This window comes from Lipophrys pholis (genome assembly GCF_963383615.2).
Source record: "Lipophrys pholis genome assembly, chromosome: 4".
In the NCBI taxonomy this organism is placed as follows: domain Eukaryota; kingdom Metazoa; phylum Chordata; class Actinopteri; order Blenniiformes; family Blenniidae; genus Lipophrys; species Lipophrys pholis.
Genome location: NC_137637.1, coordinates 2,433,249 through 2,452,138, shown reverse-complemented (window position 1 = coordinate 2,452,138; position 18,890 = coordinate 2,433,249). Strand labels below are relative to the sequence as shown.

The following is an 18,890-nucleotide window of genomic DNA, read 5'->3' as shown; positions in this document are numbered from 1 at the left end:
ACAAGACCCTGGTTTAGGTCCTATGGTAGTTGAATTACAAAATCACTATTTAAAAGAACAAAACCCAAATTTCAGTATATTTGATAAGGTAATTACACACTAATAAACCTCATAGTAGACACAAATATCAGTACAAACATCTTTACCAAGCAAAATGATTAAGAAACAATATTTGAAACCACCCAGTTACAGACTCCACTGTATTAAGTGTGATCAGCAAAGAGGAACATGCTCTAAAATTGTTTAAATAGCTAGGAAACAGTTTTGATTTAGGAGAGGAAACAGAAATCTGTGTTAATTACCCACTAATCAGCCTCATTACAGATATAAATATCAGTACAAACACACCTCTGCCAATCAAAACATTACTTCAATCAAAAGAATACTTTAAACAAACACGTTGCTGTTTTGTGCAGCAAAAAGTCATAAAAACGTTTATTTTCTGTGCGACTCCACTGCATCGTGTGATCAATAAGGAGGAACATGCTCAAGAATTGCAATTACGCCTCAGTTTGGAAAGTATACTTTTCAAGTGACACATGAAGGATATACCAGCCGGCCTGATACTGGGCTGGTGAGCTGTTGCCTCGGTTTGGCTCCTACAAAGGAACTTTAAGGGCCAGTGAGGAAAGGGTTAATGCTGGATGCGTTCCTGTGGCTGGGTTGGGCCTGACAGGCTGTTAACAGGTGATCAGCCTGGTGGAGTCAGCCTGGTGGAGTCCTCTGAGGTTGAAGCTGGGAGCTGGTCGGACACACTGCTTCTCCCTGTGAGACAAGAAGCCTGCGAAGATGGAAACGGAACCCAAACCAGCCTGTGAGTACGCAACTTTTAGAAAAACCTACAGATCAGGTGGGACTGACTCACCTGTATGAATGGAAGCGCCATTTCTGACTGAAGTATCCTACAAGTTCACTATTTCTGTGATTTCTTCAATTAGACTTCAATTATTTAAGGATGTTTAGTTTATTTTGTAAGAGAGTGAAAAGCTAATCCAGGTCAGCTGGAGTGTGAGATCACATGGTCCCAGTGGCTTTTCAGGTTTTTCCTCAATGAAGCTTTGATGGCCGCTTCCAAGAGGAAATAATGCAAATAAATAGAAGTATTCATTTTACACAGAATGAGCGCAAACACCACATACAGAAAATTAAAGATTTCTTGACGTTGTGAAACGTAATGACACGCTATTTAATTATCTACTTCAAAAAGAGGAAACGATCTGCAGCTTTAAACTCATTTTGAAAATAACTGATTGTGGCAGATTTGAGCATTTTACATCTGGGAAGCGTGACTTAAGCAAGACACACCAAAGTTTGAGTCACTTTAAATTGTGTGTAAATGTACTTTTTGCCGCCTCTGTTGATGTGAAGGAAGATTCAAGTGACGACACCAAACAAGCCCCAGCACGCCAGGGGAGATTCGCAATTTCTAGTAGCTTCCTTGGCAGCATGTTATCACACACACACACACACACACACACACACACACACACACACACACACACACACACACACACACACACACACACACACACACACACACACACACACACACGCACACGCGCTTTAGAGTTCTACACACAGAAAAAAATTAATCCGTTTTGACGCATTCGTCAACAACAAAATGCCTGACTGAAGACAGAAGCACCCGAAACAAAAGTACCAATGAAAGGAAAACAAAGGTATTAAGTGCAGTATAGCGCAGTATTGAAATCACAGATATATGAAATAGATGAATGATTTAACCATGAATTACTGATAAACTTGAAAACTAATACAGAAACATCATGTTATCAAACACACACATATATATGTAGTGTATATATATATATATATATATATATATATATATATGCATCTTTTCACATTTCTTATTGTGTTATACGTTGGAATAATAGTTGGTTGTATGTAATTTCTTGAAACTAATTATTTAAGAAATAATTGTTTGCTTCTTTACCCTCAGAAATGATCTTTATTTTGTAGTTGTTGCACCAGATTGACACTTCGGAAGAAAAACAAGATAAAGTTTGATTCCATATTTGCTCAATGCCACTCTACATCTAACAGTAGTACCCATATTGTAAGGCATTTTTAACCATTTTATTTTAAGATAAACCTTTTGCAGAAAACCAAAGTGAAGTTTCAAAGCTACAAATCACAGAATATGAAACACTGGTTAGATTATCTGAGTTTTGTTCTGAGTTATGTGGAACATTAAAGTTTTAAATTGACTTAAAAAGCCACAAATGTAGCCAAAAATATTCATCATCTTAGTATTTCAATCTGTGAAAGGTTACTTAGAGTAACTGGAAATTTGCGTGCAGCCTTGTATGTTTAATACATTCCTGGTCATAATCTTAACACCAGTTACAAAATTGTAAGAATTTGTATTTTGCAGTTTTGGATCTTAAGAAGGTTCCAAGCCGAGCTTAAAAATATGCAAAAAGAAGAAATGAGAACAGGAGAACAAATAAATCTGAGCAGGCAATTGAACTGATTTAGGTTTTTTAATGACGTCCTCCTGGCTGACCATTGTGGCGATTACGCGCTTCTTGTTCTGCTGGACTTAACTGCTGCTATCGTCACAATGGATCATCTTGATCTCCTGCTTGTTTCATCAGCGGTCATGAAGCTGCGTGTTTTAGGTCCAACCGGGCCCTGAATCCTCCTCCGTTTCACTTTAAAACGGGGTTCCACAGGGCTCAACTCTGGGGCCCCTGCCAGATTGACGTCTCGTTAAAGAAGAACGATGCGTTCTCACTGACGCCTCTGTTGCTATGTCTTGATGACATTGAAACCTGGATGGCCTTTGAACCTTCAACCAATAGAATTGCAGTATGAAATTAAGTACTAACGCTAGTACTTCCCTTTCTGATCCACGACTGCGACCATATTCTCGTCCATATTTTGGGGAATTTCTCTCCAAACTCCGAAATTCCACAAGACCTAGGGCTCCGTTCTTTGGTAGTTTCTTTATCGTGATTCTGCGATTCAGCTTGTTTTCATTGAGCGATCTGCTCAAACTTCACGTCGTGACCAAAGTTTATTACTTGCGTACAATGTCGCTCGCTGTGAACTTAGAAGATTGTTGAAATCGTACAGTTTGTCTAAATTATGGAACGAGCCACCACTCTGCGTCAGACAAGCCCCTTCACGCTCCATTTTTTAAAATGAATTTTAAAACCCATTTATTTCTTAGCTTTAAACCCAGCTTGAGACTCTGCCCCTTTAATAAGTTGCCTTTTAATTGTATTTTTTTTAATTAGTATTCTTTTTATTGTTTGTACCTATGTCTCTTTATCTGCAGCACTTTGTTTCAGCTGTCTGGTTTTTTTTTTCCTTCTTTTTGGAAACTGGTTACCAGGGGTAGACTTTCTGCCTCATGTTTGCTCAATGTGGTGGTCAGTAGGTTGCTGGTTCGAATCTGAAGGTTCTGCATCTCATTCAGTTGCAGCTCGTGCAGGTCTCGCGTCTGTCGTGGAGTTTGCTTGTTCTTAAATAACGATTCTGTTCTGAAATACTGGATATGTGACCTACATAAAAGCAGCAGATAGAAAGAGGTAGTGTACGCTGGTTATACAACAGCTATATACCCGCAACAACATCAAAGTATTTGAGTTTTTCTCATGCACACAAAAGCCCTGAAGGAAACACACCCAGCAATGAAAACACTATCCAGGATCGCTGCTTCTGTCTGTTAAAACTGAAACACACACACACACACACACACACACACACACACACACACACACACACACACACACACACACACACACACACACACACACACACACACACACACACACACTTAATAAAGAATACTTAACAGAATCAATAAAGAAAAACATACAATACACATATGACTGGCGTGTAATGAAGACGTAAATGAAGTGTAGTACATATTTACAGATACTTTTCTCAACAGCCTTGTCTCAACCTTATTGAAATGTGTTGCTGCCATCAAATTTATTAGAAGAAAAAAAAAGCAAACATCGTCCAACTTTAAATATCTGATAAAAATATGTAAATGATATTTTCCTATTTAACACAGCATCGCAATTCTTTTGAAAACATCAATACAAATTAAAGCAAAACTTTGCCTGCCTGCAAAACCGAATTCTTCATGATTAAAGCATCAGTTTATCTTTTAATCAGACTGTTTGGTCACGTTCAAAATGCTGAATTAGTTTCTATCACATCTGCTTCACACAATCTGATAATCTGCACCGTGCACGTAAATCTAATACAAGTTAATGTAAGTTCATTTACTGTCTGTTTGCTGGTTCGATTCCTGCAGGCGACAGGTTACCACTTCCTCGTCTCGCTCGCTCCCCGAGCTCAGATTTTCCTTTGAGAAACGTTTTGCGTTTACACTGCAGAGTTTTGAAAATTAAACGATGTAGTTAGCATGTAGGGCCACTAGTTGGTGTTGTTTGTTTTTGTAATGAAACCAGACACACATGCAGCAGAGAACAATACACTATAAACATCAACAATGGGAGAACGCAGACATTCGAGTACACAGACCACCAAGTTGGATTGTTATTATGGTGACTGTCAAAATAAAAGTACCAAGTCCCAGGAGAATATGGACTGGGAGTCATGACACTGCGGAGGAAACTTTGTTCTGATTGTCTCTACTGAGCATGTGCAGAAAAACTACAGTATTTACTATGGCCGTGGTACACAAGCGCAGTAGCAGTATTTCCAATGTCTTCACAGAGAAGGAGCTCAGGCATTTTCAGAAAGTTGTGTTCCACCTTGGGAGCCAGCTCCGAGCACCTGAATGCTCTCCCAAAAGACAATGAAAGCTTTGCTATTTTTCTTTAAATCATTGTGTAAACGGGACCTCAGGCTTCCTGAGAGGAGAGGGAGGGAATGAGTCCCTGACGCATTACCTCCCTCCCACATATACCCGCGGTTGATTTAGGCTGGGGGCCGACCGGCCTAACCGACTTCCACAGGTCAAACTTGTTGTGTAAGTTGGGTGAATTAGTGCATTTGCTCACCCTTTGCTCCGGGAACACAAAGCAGACCTTTGAGGTTTCCATCCATCTGATTCACACACGTCCTCCTTGACGTCGTAACTCCACTCCAGTTATTTTTCCACTCCATCAAGCGTGTTTACACCCTTCCACCGCCTCGCCCTCACCTACTTTCTGCACCTGCTGTGCCAACTGCCCCGCATCCAACATGCCGAGGCAGGTTCCACCCAATCCAGCTGTCTGGTTGTTTACTTTGGCATTACAAGAGCTGGATTTACGGATCGAGAGTCTAACTTGCAGGGCAAACTATATTCAAACTGAATATCCAGGCTTGGAAAATGCCATATAAATGTTGTCATTGTAGTGTTTCTTCTTAGAGCCCTTGTAAACGGTGCAACATGGCCTCTTGTGCGCATGCTCAGTAGAGCCAATCAGAACACTTTTTCTTCCAAAGTGTCATGACTCCCAGTCTATAGTCTCCTTGGACTTGATCCTTTTATTTTGACAGTCACCGTAATAACAGTCCAACTTGGTCCTTTCTCCACGGGAATGTCCGTGTTCTCCCATCGCTCATGTTTATGTGTGTGTGGTTTCACTACAAAAACAACCAAGAGCACCCACTGGTGGCCCAACGTGAAAAATACACCGTTTTGAGCATTTCTGTGTAAACAGATATCATTTTCAAAATTTTGCAGTGTAAATGTAAAACCTTGCTGAAACTAAAACTGCAAAACCAATGTGTTTTCACTTGAAACATTATCACGTCAAGGGGGACTTAACCCTAACTTTATGTCACTGTATGACAACAGAAAGCTTCTATAGTACCACGGAAAACCTCCATCACTACTGTATTTGGCAGAGCAAGAAACAATTTTGCCAAAAAAGAAAACTGTTCACAGCAGAATTTAAAGCAAAATGATAAAATGTGCAGAAGGAGAGCAGCAGAAAGAATTCAGAGAGTGTGACAAGAAGAGAATACAAAGAATCACGGGCTAATATCACAAGGGGAACAAATTCACAAATGTTGTTTAAAAAAACTGACCTTGTGTGTGCATTCTTGATGTTTTTCTTCCAGTTTTGAAGGGAGTGTATCTCTTCTGTGGGTCCAACAACATGGCCCACCACACGGATAATATCACATTCAGTAAGCTGATCGTCCGCCGAGGCCAGCACTTCATCATTTCCATCAAACTCAACGAGGCCTTCAACCCCCACATCAACCCGCTCACCATCACGGCACAGACCGGTAAGCTCACTCTCCAGAAACCTCACCTTTTCATTGCTTCTGCACAAATTCTACCCACAAAATACATAAAAATGTTTTTTATATATTCGGGCAAATGGCTTGAATGAGTTTTCTCCAGTGTTTCTTCCATTGCTGTGTAAAGGCAAAACCTTTCTGAAACCAAAATGTTGTGGTTCAATTATTTATGATCTACAAGAAGAAATGTTGGAAAAGAGCTTGAAAGTGGAAGTTAGTTTTTTTTAGTAGCATAAATACTTGTATATTTTTACATTAACATTTTAATATTTCGACTTTGATAGAGTTTGTGATTTAAAGAGGAAATACATGAAGCGTGATACAGGAAATCATAGTTTTTTCTGACTTAGAAATTTGCAGCAACTCATTTCTAGCTTTGTTTTTTAATCGCACTATTGAAATAAGTTGTTCCTCTGTTGTACATTTGGGGGCAGTGTTGAGTCCACTCCTTGTTGCTAGCTTCAGTAAAAGGAGTCCAGTGGCTGTGGGTTAAACCTGTTTATCACCAACACTGTGTCCTCTCATTCAGGTGACTTAAATTAATTGCCCCAAGGAAACTATTCCAATAAAAATACCTTCTAATGAGCTTGGTGCACGAGTAAAATGTATGGCACAGAGTATAATTAGTACTCTTGGTATTTTTTTGGGCATGCACCTGTACCTTTAACATTCTCCTGTCATTTTTATAAAAGCCCTAAAGGCCTTACGGCATGTTTGTGTACAGTATATTATTACTACCTTAAATCTAGCCGACCCATTAAACAAACTATCAGACACTGTCTCATTGTTGTGAGATCCGGCTTTTCTGGGTCCATCGTCCCATCGTTCTCCTCATAAACACAATGCACCTGAACACACCTCATTCTAGCGACACCACACCCATTTCTGCATAATGGTGAATGTATTTGTGATTTGAACGGTGTATCTGGTCGATGTGAAATTTATACCAGGGTTTGAGAGAAATTAGTGCAAAAGCCCCTCGTGTGGTTAATTAATGCAGCGCTTTATTAAAAAACATTTTATAGGACATATAGAACATATCCAAGGACGAAGCCAAGGACTTCCCATTTTGATGAGTATTAAAGTGGTTGGGTGGCTAAAACTATGACTTTTTGCAGATGACCCTGTCATTTAAGTCTGAGTCATAAAAGCTAAAATGATTACAGTGGCTGTTTTGTTTTTTTTCAATAAAAGACAGGAAGGGAATGTCAGGCTTACAAAGAAAAAGGTTGCATAATGTATAACCAGTCAAGGTGAGTAAATATCAAGGTGGAGTCAAGTATTTATTGGGTGGGGACTAGTAGACGTCTGGAAAAAAACAATGTTCACAGACGAGCTGTTTGGTCTGTTTAGGATTTTGAAATAAGACTTTTAGCGAGCCCCTCCCACTGCTGGCATTTTTCAGTTGATAATTAAAGGGGTCATATTTTGCAAAATTCACTTTCTAAAGGTTTTCCAACAATACTAATCGTCCCCATACCTGGACTGACGCCCCAGAAGTGAAGACAGTCTGTCCTCTCTCTCCCTGGCTTGTTTCAGGTTTTAAAAAGTGTGTTGCTCCAACCAGCCAATCAGAAATCAAACCCTATATAGTGTCATCGGGGGTTTAGCCAATCCCAATCAAGGTAGTCCCTCCCTTTGCCTCCTCCCACAATTAGGCAGCTCTGCTCTGGCACATGGCACCACGAGAGGAAGTACTTCCTCCTCTTTCCAAGATAGGCATGTGTGGGCGGAGCCAGTCCAGCTCACACAGACACAGCAGATTGTGAATGCAGCTCCTATGATCCAATATTCAAATGAAAAGCAATAAACTTTGAAACATTATTGGACCAATGAGACCATGTGGAAGAGTTGATATCAAAAAAATCAAATCTTCCTTTACCACACGTTTCTGTAAATATTGATATTTACATGGTAGTTACTGACCTTCATGTTTGGAGCTGAGATAAAGTTTGGTTTTTTGAAAGAAAGTACCCTGAACTCTTATTTTCTTTCCTCATGAAACATTTAGCTTTATTTTTTCTATATAAACTATTATTGGTATTGTAAGATTATGTCTGACAGGAGCTATGGTTCTATGGATGATTGACTCCTCCGGTGGCTTCATTCTCCAGGAGAACATCCGAGCGAAGCCCTGGGGACCATGTCGTCTTTCAGTATCCCGGCCGTCGTGGGAGCAACATCGTCAGAAAAGGTAGCGTGGAAGGGAGACCTCAGGCTTCACTCCTCGATAAGAAGGGGCAACTTGACTATCTTCATTACCCCTCCCGCCAACTGCCCCATCGGCAAGTACAAGCTGCTCGTCAAATACAAGGGGGAGGAGGCTCATCTGGCAGACCTGGTGGTCCTCTTCAACCCATGGTCTCCTGGTAGGTTTCTCATCTCCTGTCAAGTTATCTGTTAGCATTATTTCATGGGATCCCAGGTTTAATTAACCTGGGAGAGAAACACAGTGTCTGAGTCGCAGAGAACTCGATCCATTGAAATGATACGATTCACTCTCTTTGTAGAGGACGCCGTGTATTTGGCCTTCGAGAAGAAGACGAAAGAGTACGTGCTGAATGAACAGGGAGTGATTTATGAAGGGAGTACCAACTACATCATGTCATTGGACTGGGACTTTGGACAGGTACGCACACAAACACGCACACAAACACACACACACACACACACACACACACACACACACACACACACACACACACACACACACACACACACACACACACACACACACACACGCACACACACACACACACACACACACACACACACACACACACACACACACACACACACACACACATTTAACAGGACTGGAGGACCAACTTCTCTTTTCCTTTTCTCCCGAGTCCAGTTTGAGGAGGACATGGTGGACATCTGTATGATGATCTTGGACAGGAGCCTGAACTACAAGGAAGACCCGGCTGGTGACGTCGCTAAGCGCGGTGACCCCGTCTACGTGAGCCGCGTGATCAGCGCCATGGTAGGACATATAAAGAATCCTACTGACCTCCAACTGAACCTCAGGTTTTCTTTCTTTAAACTCTTCTGAATTGTCGTTTTCCAACAATCTGGTGAAGAAAACGGGAATCTTTCAGAACTGATGTCACAGCCTCGGTTTCACTGTGTTGGCTGAAGGTCTCTGTTTCATTCTAGGTCAATAGTCAAGACGATCAGGGCATTGTGAGAGGCAACTGGAGTGGCTACTTTGAAGGTGGTTATGCGCCGACTCACTGGAACGGCAGCCATGCCATTTTGAGCAAGTGGTACAAGAGCGAGTTTGAACCAGTCAACTATGGACAGTGTTGGGTGTTTGCCGGTGTCATGTGCTCAGGTAAGGTGCCCCTCCCCTGCTTGCACACTGAACAACATGGAGACGGATGTTCAATCGATTGATCTGCAGGCTGGCTGACTGGATGGCCAGCTGTTGATTGATTGACTGATTGATTGCAGTGATGCGCCTGTTGGGAATCCCCTGCCGTGTGATCACCAACTTCTCATCTGCTCACGACGTGGACAGGAATCTGACCATCGATACGTTCTACTCTGCCAACGGGATAGAGGAGAGGCAGAGTCCTGACAGCATCTGGTGAGAATTAAATAGGTTTTCATCATCAACCCGTCAGCCAGAATTTAAATAGATAGAATATTTATATATGAAGAATGAAATAACCATAGTGCCATAATAACCTTTACATTTCAACTTTAAGCATAGTACATGTGATGAAAATGTCAACATTTTTCTGAAAAGAGAACCAACTACTACATAAACTATAATAATCTCAACATAAAGTGAATTTTAATGAAACATTCTGGTGCTATAAGATACAGTGACACTACCCCAAAAACCTAGAGCCGTTGCATCACGCACGTCTTTAAGAAGTTTGAGCATCGAAGGAGCTTTCATGTCAACATCTGAGCTCGGCTCTCAGCATTGTGTTGTGTGCACTGCTAATATTTTTACTATTATTCTTCCACTGTTATTTATGTTAATTGTGACCATTAAAAAAGCTGCTTGTTTTATTGTTTGTTTCTTTTGAAAGGAATTACCATGTTTGGGTGGAGGGATGGTTCAGAAGACCAGATCTGTCAGAAAAAGGCGAGTACGACGGCTGGCAGGTTCTGGATCCAACACCTCAGGAGACCAGTGAAGGTACAGTTTTTTTTTGTTTTGCTTTTTTTCATTATGGAAATAAATTATGTATGGATTCATATAATCTCCATATATCATTATGAATAGGTTTCCTTTCTGATATCTACAATTCACAAAAACTTACTAAAATGTTTAATGCACATATCAGCTAAATGGTTCTTCCAACAAAAGTTTAATAAACGTGATTTTAACAGATATTTGTGTTTGTTTCATGCATGTTGTTGTTTCTTGCTCGTCTTGCAGGGGTTTTTCGCTGTGGCCCAGCCTCTGTGAAAGCCATCAAGACAGGAGGAACGGAGCTGGACTTCGACGTCCCGTTCGTGTATGCCGAGGTGAACGCAGACTGCGTCGACTGGCTGGTGAGTGAGCAGAGCTGCAGCTTCACTTTCTCATTTCGAGATGAAATGCGACGAGACTCAACCAGTCGTTGACAGTTTCCTGCGTCTCTTCTCGCCCCCTCAGGTCATCGGCGAAGATGAGACTGCAATAATGAAGATCATCTCCGACACCAAGAGAGTCGGACAGAACATCTCCACCAAGGCGGTCGGATCCAAACACAGGAGAGACATCACGAACAATTACAAGTTCAAGGAGGGTGTGTAGCATTATGTGCTAATGGTGCAATATGAAATAATGTCATATATTTTCACCTCATTGTGTAATAAACCCGCATTTTGTAATGACTTGTTACATATTGCAACAGTTATTACAGAATATGTTTGTTCCACTTTTCTTTTTTTGTAAATGTAATAATTTGGTGCATTATGTAATGAAAGTTGCCCTTTACCTGTATACATGGTTCTATGTTAAATAATGAAACAATTAAGATTCAGTTGGACTAGAATTCTATGTCACTCTTTGCTTTTGCTGATGTCCTGCCAACAGAGCGATGGTAGAATCAGGATCTAAATCGGGATGAACTTTTTAGATCAGCTGCCATTGTGGCTGGTAGATTTTTAAAGTTACAAGCCAATCAGTATTTCCACCAGCCATTTCTTTTTTCTTGAAGACTTGAAACCAGATTATAAGTCCCAGTGAGTACATTTCATCCTTTTACCCGCATTTTGTACTGTTGCAATATGTAAGTTTATTAGAAAATGCGTTCCAAGATTTTTTTTTTATAAAATGCGGCATTATTAGATAATGAGTTGAAACTGTATTAAATTATTACATATTGCACCATTATTACATAATGCAGTGCGACGGATGAAACACGCCGTGTGACTGCTGGAATTCACCTTCCTTCGCTAACCGCTGTATGTGGCGTTGTTTACATTGCAACGCCTTCAAGTGAGTTTCAATTGAGTTACTTAAGGGTTAATGAGTCACTCTTCTCCTTGTAAACAGGAGTTTAGTAGAGTAGTAACCTTCAGAGGAACGGTGCTAATGCTAATTGGACCTCTCCAGAGGCGGGTGTGGATGAATGGGAAGGTTCAGCAGTGCAGAGTAGGAAGTCGTCCCGATAGAGAATCTGGTGAAACGGCATCTGTTGATGGTTTTCAGGAGATGAGATGGAGTTGGACCATTTGCTCATAGACAAAAAGACAAAAAACATCCCCCAAAAAACAGTAGCAAGGTCATGAAAATCCATCTCCTCCACAGGAACAACGGAGGAGAGGCTTGTCTTCAAGTATGCCATAAGTAGAGACTACACCCGAGCGGAACAGATGGAAAGTGACGAAGAAGAAAATAGTGAAGATGATGAAATCGATTACCCAATCGACACCCCGGTTGATGTGACTCCAACACCGGAAGTGTCTATCCGATTTGAAGAGGTACGTCTCGCCAATCCCACACTTTCTCGATTTCTTCATTCTTCCTGTCTGGATCGTCGTCGTGCTGGGTGTTTCAGGCGGCGCAGCCGGTGAACGGGAAAGATGTGAGCATGATCCTGGTGCTGCAGAGTGAGAGCACCGTCCCCAGAGACCTGACCATCAACATCAACGTCCAGGCCATGAGGTACAACGGCGTGCCGTCCGCAAACATCCAGAGCGAGAAGATGTCCAAAACTCTGCTGCCTGGACAAGGTGACTCTTCTGTTCCATTTTGTTATTGAGAAGCAAGTTGGCTCCAAACCTTCACTGAGGCCTGTGAACCAACCCGACATTGTCCTTGTTTCTGTCGTCTCTTCCAGAAATGTCCATCCCCATCGTGGTCCCGTACTCGGTCTACCACAAGCACATGGTGAGGAGTGAGAGCATGAAGATCAACGGCGTGGTGTCGGAGAAAGACGTGCCAGACCACACGTACCTGGCTGAGTGTGACGTGGTGCTGCTGGAACCCGAGGTCACAGTCAGCGTGAGTAGACCACCACCAGAGGGCGGCCTGGATCGGTGGAATGGCAGGTCTGGCTTGGCTGCATGTGGTGCAGCAGTTAGTGCTCCTGCTGCCCCTACTGGCGGCATCGGTAGAGCGGTCGTCTCCCAATGGGAGGCTTGCAGGTTTGATTCCCATCTCCACCTGTCCACATGCCCAAGTGCCCTTGAGCAAGACACTGAACCCCAAATTCCTCCCAAATTTGGAGTGACGCAGCCTTGTAGCCTCCATTGGTGTGTGAACGCGTGTGTGAATGGGTGAATGTGATTGAAAAGGGAGGTAGGTACAGTATAATAGAGGTAGGTACAGTATAATAGAGGTAGGTAGGTACAGTATAATAGAGGTAGGTACAGTATAATAGCAGTAGGTAGGTACAGTATAATAGAGGTAGGTAGGTACAGTATAATAGAAGTAGGTAGGTACAGTATAATAGAGGTAGGTAGGTACAGTATAATAGAAGTAGGTAGGTACAGTATAATAGAGGTAGGTACAGTATAATAGAAGTAGGTACAGTATAATAGAAGTAGGTACGGTATAATAGAATTAGGTAGGTACAGTATAATAGAGGTAGGTACAGTATAATAGCAGTAGGTATAGTATAATAGAAGTAGGTAGGTACAGTATAATAGAGGTAGGTAGGTACAGTATAATAGAAGTAGGTAGGTACAGTATAATAGAGGTAGGTACAGTATAATAGCAGTAGGTAGGTACAGTATAATAGAGGTAGGTAGGTACGGTATAATAGAATTAGGTAGGTACAGTATAATAGAGGTAGGTACAGTATAATAGCAGTAGGTAGGTACAGTATAATAGAGGTAGGTAGGTACAGTATAATAGAAGTAGGTAGGTACAGTATAATAGAAGTAGGTACGGTGTAATAGAATTAGGTAGGTACAGTATAATAGAGGTAGGTAGGTACAGTATAATAGAAGTAGGTAGGTACAGTATAATAGAAGTAGGTACAGTATAATAGAAGTAGGTACAGTATAATAGAAGTAGGTAGGTACAGTATAATAGAAGTAGGTACAGTATAATAGAGGTAGGTACAGTATAATAGAAGTAGGTAGGTACAGTATAATATAAGTAGGTACAGTATAATATAAGTAGGTACGTACAGTATCATAGAAGTAGGTAGGTACAGTATAATATAAGTAGGTACAGTATAATAGAAGTAGGTACGTACAGTATAATAGAAGTAGGTAGGTACAGTATAATAGAGGTAGGTACAGTATAATAGAAGTAGATACAGTATAATAGAAGTAGGTACAGTATAATAGAGGTAGGTACAGTATAATAGAAGTAGATACAGTATAATAGAAGTAGGTACAGTATAATAGAGGTAGGTACAGTATAATAGAAGTAGGTACAATATAATAGAAGTAGGTACAGTATAATAGGATTAGGTACAATATAATAGAAGTAGGTACGTACAGTATAATAGAGGTAGGTAGGTACAGTATAATAGAGGTAGGTACAGTATAATAGCGGTAGGTAGGTACAGTATAATAGAGGTAGGTACAGTATAATAGAAGTAGGTACAGTATAATATAATTAGGTACAATATAATAGAAGTAGGTACGTACAGTATAATAGAGGTAGGTAGGTACAGTATAATAGAAGTAGGTACAGTATAATAGAGGTAGGTACAGTATAATAGAAGTAGGTAGGTACAGTATAATAGCAGTAGGTACAGTATAATAGACGTAGGTACGTACAGTATAATAGAGGTAGGTATAGTATAATAGAAGTAGGTATAGTATAATAGAAGTAGGTACGTACAGTATAATAGAGGTAGGTATAGTATAATAGAAGTAGGTACAGTATAATATAAGTAGGTACAGTATAATAGAAGTAGGTACGTACAGTATAATAGAAGTAGGTAGGTACAGTATAATAGAGGTAGGTACAGTATAATAGAAGTAGGTAGGTACAGTATAATAGAAGTAGGTACAGTATAATAGAGGTAGGTACAGTATAATAGAAGTAGGTAGGTACAGTATAATAGCAGTAGGTACAGTATAATAGAGGTACGTACAGTATAATAGAGGTAGGTATAGTATAATAGAAGTAGGTACAGTATAATATAAGTAGGTACAGTATAATAGAAGTAGGTACGTACAGTATAATAGAAGTAGGTAGGTACAGTATAATAGAGGTAGGTACAGTATAATAGAAGTAGGTAGGTACAGTATAATAGAAGTAGGTACAGTATAATAGAAGTAGGTAGGTACAGTATAATAGAAGTAGGTACAGTATAATATAAGTAGGTACAGTATAATATAATTAGGTACAATATAATAGAAGTAGGTACAGTATAATAGGATTAGGTACAATATAATAGAAGTAGGTACAGTATAATAGAAGTAGGTACAGTATAATAGAAGTAGGTAGGTACAGTATAATACTGTATAGGACTGATTCTGCAAGCTTAGTAGATAAAGTCAATGTATAGTATTGTTAGATATGTCCAGTATTAGTAATTTGGTATAGTAAGTAGTCAGATATAGTCTCGGGGGGCAGGTGACTTTACATCATTGTGTTGACTGGTCCATGTATAAAGTGTGAATTGTGTGTTTCAGATTTCTGAGGAGGTCAAGCTGAACCGCAGGGCGATGGTGGAGGTCGTCTTTGAGAACCCGGTGGAGGAGAGGCTGACCAACTGCACTCTGACCGTCAGCGGGAGCGGCCTGATGAAAGACGAATTCGAATGCAAGTGAGTGTGATTTTAACCTTTACTCACCAAAATGGACCCATTTTATACACGTGACACCAGTGAAAAGTAAAGCAAGGCGTCTTACTGTGTCACAACAGATGTTTTTCCTGCTTTAGAGAAGATTCATTTGGATTTATCATGAATGTATTAATGGCAGAGATGCGATTTTCACATTCAGATCATTTCAACGCATCGTTTTTGTTTCATAAAAGTTTTGAAAATGATGTCCGTTTGCACGGAAAACAGCTGAAACGCTGACAATGATGGAGTTAGTATGAATGGCCATTAGTGGGGGCTGCTGTTTGTTTTTGTAATGAAACCACACACACACACACACACACACACACACACACACACACACACACACACACACACACACACACACACACACACACACACACACACACACACACACACACACACACACACACACACACACACACACACACGCAAAGAACAATGAGCTCTAAAGAGGAACACTGGGAGAACACGGACATTGTAGTGGACAGACCACCAAGTTGGATTGTTATTACAGTGACTGTCAAAATAAAACTACCAAGTTCCAGGAGACTATGTACTGAGAGTCATGAAACTTTGTTGTGATTGTCTCTACTGAGCATGTGCAGAACTACTGTGCAGAACTACTAGTTACTATGACTGAGGTGCGTAGGACCAGTGGCAGCGTTTCTTCCGTTTACAAGGAGCCTGAAAGTTTTTCAAATAGTTGCGTTTTCAGCAGTTTCCACAGAGAAAAGTTGCGTCTTGGGAGCCATTCTCAAAAAGTTTCATTCTCAGTGGCTCGGAGCACTGTTGCTGTGTGAACAGACACACAAAACTCAACAATACTTTTGCGTCTTCACTTCAAAGCTTCATCTAAAGGCCCCGGAGGCATTCCGTAACGTTAATTCCACATGATGGTTTCACACTTATTATCAAACTGTACCTGAGCTGCTCTTTGTTTGTGTCGCCCGCAGACTTCCAGATCTCAGGTCGGAAAACCGGATCCGTGTCAAGGTGTACTTTATCCCCTACAAGACGGGAGAGAAGAATCTCCTGGTTGACTTTGACTGCTCTGAATTCAGAGACATCAAGGCCAGCGCCCCCATCACCGTCATCCCCTGAGCGCTGCCACGTCTCACTGCTCCTCCTGCTTCGTGTTTCACTCCTTCTCTGAAAACTTTTCTTCTTCTGGGAGAGTATAACGTGTTGATTGCCCGCTGTGTGAACGTAGGAAGGCCGGAGCTGTGGGTGTGTTTTCCCGCTGTAATGTTTTGGTGTTTTCCAACACTGTGGATGAGGGCTTTTCTTGTGCGCTGTGTCTTGCTGCTGCTGCTGCTGCTGCTGCTGCTGCTGCTGCTGCTGCTGCTGCTGCTGCTGCTGCTGCTGCTGCTGCTGCTGCTGCTGCTGCTGCTGCTGCTGCTGCTGCTGCTGCTGCTGCTGCTGCTTTCCAACCACGCCAATGAAAGGGAGCCCATAAACGTTTTCTCTTTTTAAAAGTTCAACTTAGCGTGCCCGCCAATGAAGGACACAGAAAATCCTCGAAAGGTGCTTTCCACTTGGTTTTTTTCTTTGTTTTGTTTTTTAAAGTTGTTATTCTAATTCAATGTACAGCTGCTTTCGTCCAACAGACTTTAAAGTTCAGGTCTCCGTTTACACAACGTTTCAACGGAACACGCATCGTTTTACTTTCACTAAAGTTTTGAAAACAATGTAATTAGCACGGTGGGCCACTAGTGGGCGTCTGTTGGTTGTTTCTGGAATGAAACAACACACACTGGTGCGTGACAGAACAATACGCTATAAACATTAACAATGGGAGTCAATGAAGAAGAACTATTTACTTTGGCTGTAGGGCGCATGCGAGTGGCGTCGTTTTCTCGTTTCCACAAAGACGTTTTCAAAAACTTGTGTTTTCAGTGACTCCGAGCGCCGCTGTCACGTAAGCGGACGCCCAAAACACAATGAAAGTTTTGCGTTTTCACTTAAAAACGTTGTAAACCTAAAAGGCAGTAGCGTAGTATGAGTTCAGCCAAAAGTAATCAAACTACTGAAGTGGAAGCACCTAAAGAGTAAAAATAACGACCATCTAAATCTTGATATGTGGTTGTCCTTCTTTACATGCTCGGTCTGGCTTTATGAGACACATGCCCACATTCCTGATCCTCTGGCAGTGTGTGAGACTGTAAGTTGACGTTTTACCACCTTGTGAGAAAGTGTGAACACCAGTTTAACCACGTAGGAGAGAACGAACTCGGACCAAGTTTACGTCACAGAGGAAAGCAGCCAAACCTGGAAGAAGACGACACACACCTGCTTTATCTCTGTACATACACCTGCAGCTTTATCCGAACACACACACACACACACACACACACACACACACACACACACACACACACACACACACACACACACACACACACACACACACACACACACACACACACACACACACACACACACACACACACACACACACACACACACACACACACCTCCTAACAAGAGGTTGAATGGTGCTTATCAGTGAATATTTTTTACACAACCTCGTGGAGTGTGCAGCTGTGAGCGGGATGGTGTTAAAGTGCCTCCTAGTGGTTAAAACAGTGTATTTTCTCAGGTTACTCTGTACTTCTAAATGGACTGGGATCGCAAATAAAAAGCTTCACGGAGAGTCGAGGGATGCTTGTGTCTTTCCTAAGAACGGTGAACACCCGAGGGTCTTTGGATCTTTTCTATAATTTATATGTAAAATAGATCATTTGTGCATGTATTGATTTCATCTAAGTCCTTTTATAGCCCAGCATAGTAATACAGGACACACATACACATGAAAACATGCATACATGTGGTTCCTTGTTTTTTTTTTATTGTGTGTAGAATTTTAATGAAGAAAAAAATGAATTTAAAGATTTATCAGATCTCTAGAGTTTAAAAGCTCAAACTCACTGCAGATGATTCTCTTTATCTTCTTTATTCTCTTTGTAAAAAGGTTGAAACCAAATCTGATGTAATTTTCCATTTATCTTATACAAACCCTCAAATCCTCAACTCGAGTGACCCCATTAAGGGTTAAAAATATTTTCCACCAAAGTATTGAAAGTTATCCAAACTTTCAACATATCAACTACCAACTGAAAATTTCAGATTTTATTTTGTATAGATATAGCTATATTCAAATAAAATAAAAATAAATACTGCATTACAACCAGGAAAGATAACCTACAAGTCAACAAATGATCTAAATCCATTTAAGGTACTTCTAAATTCATATTTGTTATATTGTATTGAGTTTTGGGGAAATCAACAAAAACTTTCTATTCTAACATTTTTTTCCACTGAGAAAAGGAAAGTCAAGACCTAAAAACTTTTGAAAAAGGCAATCTAAAAACAAAAGTGAAATACAGACGTGTAAATTATAAATTGTTGAGATTATTTTAAATCAAACATATTTGAGGGTTA

The 18,890-nt window shown here is 40.8% G+C and overlaps 1 protein-coding gene across 1 annotated transcript; it reads left to right on the top strand.

Annotated features, from left to right (window-relative positions):
* Positions 1-689: 689 nt before the first annotated feature.
* Positions 690-18,102, top strand: tgm8 (transglutaminase 8). The gene is made up of 15 exons (XM_080462592.1): positions 690-814; positions 6,058-6,228; positions 8,358-8,612; positions 8,754-8,872; positions 9,101-9,229; positions 9,403-9,580; positions 9,700-9,835; positions 10,290-10,399; positions 10,643-10,758; positions 10,862-10,994; positions 12,002-12,174; positions 12,252-12,426; positions 12,534-12,697; positions 15,295-15,428; positions 16,403-18,102. Exons 1-15 carry the CDS (start codon positions 790-792, stop codon positions 16,548-16,550), a joined length of 2,166 nt encoding a protein of 721 aa, XP_080318718.1. The 5' UTR covers positions 690-789; the 3' UTR covers positions 16,551-18,102.
* The last annotated feature ends 788 nt before the right edge of the window (positions 18,103-18,890 follow it).

What these genes read in the sequence shown, in the direction of transcription:
- tgm8 (XM_080462592.1), top strand. Translation starts at nt 790, where the DNA reads ATGGAAACGGAACCCAAACCAGCCT. An exon ending in CAGACTGCGTCGACTGGCTG is followed by an intron (nt 10,759 to 10,861) that starts GTGAGTGAGCAG and finishes TCGCCCCCTCAG; the next exon opens with GTCATCGGCGAAGATGAGAC. An exon ending in CAATTACAAGTTCAAGGAGG is followed by an intron (nt 10,995 to 12,001) that starts GTGTGTAGCATT and finishes TCTCCTCCACAG; the next exon opens with GAACAACGGAGGAGAGGCTT.